General features: G+C 48.1%; 1 protein-coding gene across 2 annotated transcripts in view; it reads right to left on the reverse strand.

The window, feature by feature from the left end:
• Nucleotides 1-7,993, reverse strand: part of RABGAP1L (RAB GTPase activating protein 1-like) — a 66,828-nt gene that overhangs the window by 11,126 nt on the left and 47,709 nt on the right. For both annotated transcript variants that reach the window (XM_010194705.1, XM_010194706.1), the window contains one exon: nucleotides 2,495-2,587. In XM_010194705.1, coding sequence (XP_010193007.1) covers nucleotides 2,495-2,587 — 93 coding nt within the window. The remainder of the gene's footprint in view (nucleotides 1-2,494; nucleotides 2,588-7,993) is intronic.

The following is a 7,993-nucleotide window of genomic DNA, read 5'->3' on the forward strand; positions in this document are numbered from 1 at the left end:
CATCGCAGCGGCTGCTCCCAGCCCATCTCCTGCTCTCGCAGCCTCCCATCAGGCCACGTCCACTGAGGGAGGCATCTCACTCAAGACATCCTTCATCCCTCAGAAGCGCCACTCTCTGGTCCTGACAAATCTCTGCTGGCAATAAAAGCTGTAACGTGCTGCAAACAACAAACACTGTAACAACTGCAGCTAAAAACTATCAACAGACTGAAAGCCTGTTTCCTTCTTGACCTGTAAGGAATATTCTGCAGGGATCTCAACTCCAGTGATCCCATCCAAGAAACATCTCCTTCCCAGGCAGTAAATCAAAAACTCACTCTGTTCTGGGAAGAACAACTGTAAAGATGACAAGGATGTCGGCCTTTAGGGCACAGCGCCCCCGGAGAGCACACAAGGCCAGCGGGAGCCAGCAGCAACGCTGCGCTCAGAGCCAACACTGGCTTTTCAGCGGATAGACTCTGTCCCTTTCCCAACCAAGTCTGGCCGGGCAGGGCCTAGCCCAGATGCTGCCAAAATGAAATGCACTTCTAACCACGTGGGCTGCAGAGCGATCGTTTAAGGGACAAGCGGAGCTGGCTCTCCACTTTCTGCCTGCGAGGATCCACACAGCTTGTGCTTCTTGCTGCCCTGTGGAAACGCTCCTGAAATGTCGATTCCTACCAACCTCTGCTCGACACGCTGTGAAAACCAAACAAGCAAGACAAGGAGCACAGAGCACTTACAAGCATTTCTCCATGACACCCATCAGCTGAAGAATGCATCCGAACTTTGAACTTAATGTAACTAACCAGTAACGGGGACGCTCGCTAATCACAGCGTCGCTAAAAAGATCAGGCCCAATCCGGCTTAATAAAAAAAAAGAAAAAGAAAAAAAGAGAAAACAAAACCAAAACACAAACCACAAAACACAGTGAGCTGCAGAAGTGCAAGCCAATCCCCGGGCTGTGGTCCTGACTGTGACAGTGACTCACATAAACAGCGGCCAAAGAGCCCCTTCTGCATCCTCATTTGCAGCTTTGGGATGATGCTCTGCACTGACCATCGCCCAAGATTAACAAGTTAATGTGCCTCCATGGAGCTTTACAGAAGCCCTATTTGTTTTCTAAGTATTATTTTAATTCCACAATACTATAAGTGAACCACTGAAAAAACAGTCAGAAGTTAATCAGCAGCAAGTTGTGGTTTTTTGGACAGGTTCTCACTGTTGGCTCTGGGCGGCCTCAGCAGTCCCAGTTCTCACAAACCATAAAATGAACACACACCGTTTGCCATCAGAAGAAGTACTCAATACTCAAAATGTATTTCTTCAGAGGTAAATCCTTTTTTAAAGAAGTCAGTTTTACTTTCTCTGTACCCGTAACCCTATCTCGTCACATCTGTGAATTATGGCATAGTCTCTCACTACAGATTTTCATGCTGCAGTTTTCTGAACACGGTGCACGTTCCGTACGTTCACAGACCACGTAAACCTGTTGCACCTTGTGTGATTATTTACTGCTTCACGCTCCTGGTAGACTGTACCAACTGCAACATCACTTAACATGTGAAGGCACAATGAAGAACAGCAGGAAACCAGTGCAGGTGCATGTAAGCAATGCCAGTTCCCAGCTAAGCTGGGCAACGGAGTAAAGTGCTTCCCCTCTGTCAGCTCCTCCCGAAGAAAACTCTGTTTTTCAGAACAGGGTAAGCAATAAATGGATCCTGAACACTAAGTACAGGCCTAGGGGCAGACCCTCCATCACAAAAATCTATGGCAACAGAAGGCAGCAGTGACAATAAAAGCAAATACACTGGAAAAATAAGCAATGCTGATGCAAAATTAAAGAACTATTCTTTTTTGGTGAGCTGTCAAGGTATCATATTATCTGAACTTTTACTTCTCTGCTGCTTTAAAGCAGGATATTCACTACTATTAATTCTACTGCAGTAGTACCTTGGGACCCCAGAAGAGCTCTGGGTCCCACTGTACCGGGCATTACGGTAACAAAAAATGACTAGCACTTGGTATGAACAGAGTCGAATAGCACGGATCGTATCGGTCAAGGAAGAGCTCATCTTCCAAAAGTCTCTGTGGATGCCACTGCACACAGCTTGTGCTAGAACAATGTGTATTTTCTCCTTTTTGTGTCTGCAGCTGAGATTCACCCTTTGTTCCTGCGTCTCATGAAGATCTCCCGTAAAAGTGCAACAGCAGGAGAGTTACCTACAAACATATAAACTGAAAGAAGAAAAATATTATATGTGGCTACTCAGAGATGTCTTGAGAGTTACAAACTGCGATGGAAATATTCCTGGAAAAACACCAAGTCTAAGTGCTCAAAGCACTTTGTGCGAGAAAGGGGATGAGCTTCACCTACCACTTAACTTCCCTAAGGTCTGCAGGGGCACCCAGAGAGCTGAGCGCGCCACGTGCACCTCTGCTTCACCGCTGCAACCGCGCCGCTCCCCGCGGATTCACCCAACCAAGCAGGGTCCCACGCAGCACCTCCCGTACCTTGTATCTGTCCATAGGGTCTTCCTGCTGCAGCTGACTCTCGCGCATTGTTTGGTACTCTCTCTCATATTTCTTCAGCTTTTTTGATGGCACCTGTGGAACACATTTGGAAAATACGCATTTAGAGATCAGAGGAACGCTGGACGGGCTGTCCAAAAGCTCTTCTGGCAAACGGGAAGCCAAGGCAGTGCTGGAAAGCTGCTGCTGGATAAAGTCGCTCCCCACTGCCCCCACTTCCCTACTAAGCAGCCACGGCAAACACCAATACAAGTCACAGCAGCAGAAGTATTTCTGTGCCTACTGTTGTTAATTATGCAAATATTTAGAGGAAAACAGGAGTGAAGTACAAGACACTTTAATACGAGTAACAAGGAGGGAAAAAAAAAGTGTGCACAACACGAGTGAGAGAACAGGGAAGGGGAAAATAAGCTCTGAGAGGTATGATTCACCAGAACAATGCCTGAGCAAGAAAACTCTTAAAAGTGAGATCAGAAGAAAGAATCACATATGCAAAAGGACTGGACAATTCCCTGAGGGAGATCCAGGTAATGGCTTCTATTGCTGAAAGAGCATTACTGTCTAAAGCACAGCCTGTGAGCGGTGCCCCCATGAACGCTGCCATCAGGCTCCTCCTAGGGAAGGCGTTGATGCTGCAGTGCCCGCTTCCAGCCACAGCAGGGAAACAGAGCGGCCGCTACACAGGAATCAACGAGCAGGTTGGGTAAACAACTGTGCAGAAAGGTCAGGTCCCAGGCAGCTTGGTTTCTGGGGAACCACAGCTTCCACTGCAAACAGCTCCACAAAGAACACCCCCCTGCTTTTTAGCAGAGCGTGGAGATCTTCTGCTTTACTTTCACTTTTTAATTGGGCACACAGGGCTGCACGAGTGATCCCAGCTCCCTCTGGAGACCTTCGACAGCTTTACTCTGTCCCCACAAAGCCAACCCTGCCAAGTGCTGGGTCACCAACGCAGGTGGACAGACCCCTGACGCCACACACCTGGACCTGCCGTGTATAACCTGCTCCTCTTGCCCTTGCTGACCGTGTCCAGCTGACCCATGGGCTGAGGATGTGCCGGTCAGCTCGCCTTAGGGCAAGAAATGATCGCCAATGAGCAGGGATACCTGTTCACGTGTAGTGCTCGCGTTGTTTTCCCTTTACTGGTTTTCAGCCCAAGACCTCCTTCCTCTGCAGTACAGGAGGGGACGAAGCAAGCGCCCAGGGTCGCTGCAGAGGCCTCTGGGAGGTACAGGTAGAAAAGGTGAGCTCCATGATCTGCAAAGCCCAGTGCACAGGGAGCACTGACAAGGCAGCAGCAATGCCCACAATTATCGACAACATTTTAAACCAAGCTCCCTCAAGAAAGCAAAGAGAAAAGGGTAAACATAGAAACATGAAGCACTTTGGACAAACACAGAAGGGAATTTCACTTTGATGACACTCAATAGCACAAAGCACAGTAACATGAGAACCATTAAACAGGAGGTGTTTTTTATGTTTCAGCTGAGCAACATTCAAGATTCAAACCCAGCATCTTGTTTTGTCTTAGCTGCAACTTGAAACTCTTCTGGCCACTTAATATTCAAGAGTAAGAAATCATTTCAGAGACACACTGTAAGTGAGGGGATCCAACCAGACATCTGAAGCCAGATCTGTTCCCTGCTTCCACAACGCTCACTGGGATCTAACGCAGAGGCGCAGACCAAGGCTGCCAGGCTGGGGTGCCAGGAGGACACCCCCCAAACCCAGTCCTCCTGTGCTGCTGTGGAGTTTTGTGCTCCAATGTTTGACCAGCAGAAAATGAAGATGAAAATGAGGGAAACGCTGTGGCACAGCACGGCAGAAAGGTGCAACACAGGTGTAGCTTAGAAGATGATCTGTTCAACCACGGATTGTCCTTATTCGTGAGGTTTTCATTAAATCCTTTGAAGCACATATCAGAAAGAAGGCTTACTACAGAGAGAGGGGCAAGCTTCCCGCTCCTGGAGCCACACGGATACTTCACTGCAAATCCTGCCGTCTGAAGGAACAGGACACACAAAATATGTGTGTGTTTACGCAAGCAGGGCCGGGGGCTGCCTCCACTGACCACTGCAGTGGCCCACCAACGGCTTCCCCTTTATGGCATCCCCACTATCACTTTAACCATGAGATCTGCTTGAATTACTTGTGAATGAAAATCACAGTACTCTCTATAATCCAGGAGGCAGCAAGATACAGCACAAAGGCAATGAGCTGAGTAACTCTTACCGAGAGAGCAAACGGGCCACACAGCGCCGCCGCGGCCCAGACGTCACACCGAGCACCGTGCCACAGCTGCCCTCACCAGGCTGAGCCCCTGCACGGAGAGGTGACCGCAGCTTCCTGGGAGCACCCCTGCCCACGCAGCAGCCAGCGGCGTGCAGCTCTCCCTGCTCATCTTCTACACGTTCACTTTTTAAGCTGGCCAAGAGCAGCCTTATTGCTCTGGTTTCACCTTGTATTGAGATAAGGAGAATTTAACTTGCACAAAGTGTATTTGGCGTTTAATCACCTGCCTCAACACCACCAGAAAATAATCTGAACACCTCACTCAAAAGCCATACAATGAGCAGAGAACAAGAGTCAGCTGCTTGATTTAATGCTGCACTCCACCATCCTCACCCCCATTTGGTAATGCCTGGTAATTCACCCCACCAACCGTTCTCACCTGCACGTTCTCCTTTGCTTTAATTTTAATTCACAGCTGTGGGTAGGACCACGCCTGGGTCCTCTGTGGCTGCATGGGGCACAAGCTCCCTTTTCCACTGCACCAGGAAGCATCCTCAGCCACGGCCTGGGACGAAGGCTGCCCACGTGCTGGGCACGTTCTGCAGCGAGCAAAGAGCACAGCCACAGTTTCGTAGCAATACTGACAGTAAAAAACACCCAAGACAGGGATCAAATCACGAGAGGTGTAAACACCACGTTGTGCCACAAAGCTGCTGCCGAAAGAATATCCCAACTTAGGCATGCTAGTGCCTATCTATGCTACAACCTTGTCTTAATTGGAAAGTAGTACCTAAATACAGTGAAAACGTATTTTAAAGGTTTAGGGTGGGTGGAGGAAATCCCTATTAGAAAACCAGTCCATACTAATGCACTTATCCCATAAAATGTGGACTTGAGCAGGTATGCTTAATAACTGCGGCCAGGACTACGCTTCACTGTTACTGTCTGTTCAGCCACATTACTACAAGGAGTTTGATGATTTATTACAGCACTTTCTTCTCCTGGGCATACACTAATAAATGAAAAAAAAAATCTAAAAGCCCATTTCCATATTCCCCAGTTTAATTCCCTGGAACAGTCTGTGAATTCAACAGGGGACTTCGCTGTAAGCCCTCTCATAGGCGCGTGCATAGTGCTAGCTCTGCTTCAGTCTTCATGGACTGCTCCCGAACACAGCGCGCTCATAAATTTTCTGTAAAAGCTTCTGCAGTATTGATTTCTTCTTTCTTTAGCACCATGGGGTATATTGGCTAGAACTAGATGGTTATCAAATTCAGGAAACTCTTATGGTTTATAAACATTGCTCATCTGTTTATCTCAGCATCTTATCTCCTTGACTCGTTTTATTTTATTGTGTTCAAGCACAAAATCATGTCACAACTGGTCGTACGTACAGAAAAAGACACGTTAATAAAACATCCACGTAGGAGAAGTCAACAGGCAACAACTCTTTCTGGAAGAAAACCCCAACAGACCACAGCACTGAGTGCCCGAAGGATGCACCGCAGTGAGCTGGTGTGCGGCTGGTGAGAAACAAACAGGCGCTGTTTTCAGCTGCCCCCCGTTCAGACAGGGCTGGAAAGACCAATCCTGCCCATGGGCAGCGTGCTGAGCATCGGCATCCACGCAGCTCCAGGAGCCCTTTCCCTCACTGCGACTTCTTTAGCTGTTGACAGACCGTTCAGCCTGACCTTGCTGGATTAATAAATCCCACGTTTATGGCTCCTTCCTCCAAAATGTTTTATTGGCCTAATGAAGCACGAGCACTCGGAGGAGGTAGTTATCGTTATGTTCATTTGACAGCCAAGGAAATGGAAATGAAAGCAGAAATGTAAAGTGATTTCCTGAACATATTGAAGACAGCCAGGGGCTGATCCAGACAGAAGCATCCCATTACCTGAGCTCTGATTTCCAGCACTGCCACAATGCCAGACTGAGCGGAGCATCTCTTTACCAGAGTCCCCCTTCTTTTCTCTATCTAACACTGCATAAACACTCCAAAAATGTATTGTCCTATCACGTTAATAATGTAACAAATATTCTGTGATGTGAACAACAGCATGTCCAATGAGGTATTAGGGCAAAGCATAATTCCTCACAAGACTCTTGTTTGTGCTGGGCAGTCTGCAGAGAAGAAAATCTGCAGCATTCATTTGCAGAGAAATGTAGGGACTCAAATTGGCTGCTGCCTAAAGAAAATGCACAAGCTGGAGCACAGCTTGAAGAATTCCCATTTCTCCTTTTGTCGCCATGCAGCGAAGGCCTCACTGACAAGAAGCTGCTCCACCGCAGGTTTGGAATCGAGTGGAACAGGCCTCATCAGTGTTTCACCTCGCTAGAGCATCGCATTCAGGACCCGGACATCACCCACTCCGAAACACACCACAGGTGTCATTAAACGTTGTCTAACTCCTGGTTTGGGGACAACAGGATCAAAGCGTTTTTGTGAAGCAGCCTCTCAGACGTGATCCGATCCTGGCTTTACCCTCATCACAGCCTGGCTTTGGCCACAGAGCCTGCAGTGCTGGGGCCGATGCGCTGCCTCTCGTGGCGGTGGATGAAGGTGGGCCCACGGCGCTGTTACTCTGCTCAGGCTCACGTGTTGCACGCAGCACAGCCAAAGCCCCGAATGTCAGACACTGTTTTACCATCTACGCTGGCAGGAAGGAGACGTTCCCTCAAATTCCTTGGAAACCTGTATTGTGTAGGAGAGAGCGTCTGCTCAACGCGTGCCTGTCTGAACGCCTGCTGCACAACAGCATCTCCCTCTGCCCTGCATTTGGAAAAAAGGAGTGACAGAAATGCTCTTTTTACATCAGCAAAGCAGCTTGCTCCATGCCAGCACACCCGAGTATCCCCTCCTTGCAGAGGGAGAGATTTCTTCCTCCCTCAAGTCCCCCTGTTACAAGCTCTGTAGCTGTAAGCCCTTCGGAAGAGAGTCCTCAGGATAACACAAAGCCAATGTGAAAGCTGGCTGGAGGCAAAGGAAACCAGCTTTGCTGTGAATTTTTACTTAATTCTTCCACATCAGTTCATTATCAAAGTATCTCAGTTGCAACTGAGACACCCACAGGAATGTATAAAAAAAGAGGAAAGGTAGGTTGCAACATTTACAGAGCACTTGCACAATTCTCCGTGATTCAAAATGGCAGTGGCATTGTCAGTGATGCTGGATGATTTCCAGCACCAGGTCCTTTTGTCACGTTTTAATCTCTACAATCTATTTTGATTCATCTAAATCTGCTGAAC

The sequence above is a fragment of the Mesitornis unicolor genome, unplaced genomic scaffold (assembly GCF_000695765.1).
Source record: "Mesitornis unicolor isolate BGI_N332 unplaced genomic scaffold, ASM69576v1 scaffold6721, whole genome shotgun sequence".
In the NCBI taxonomy this organism is placed as follows: domain Eukaryota; kingdom Metazoa; phylum Chordata; class Aves; order Mesitornithiformes; family Mesitornithidae; genus Mesitornis; species Mesitornis unicolor.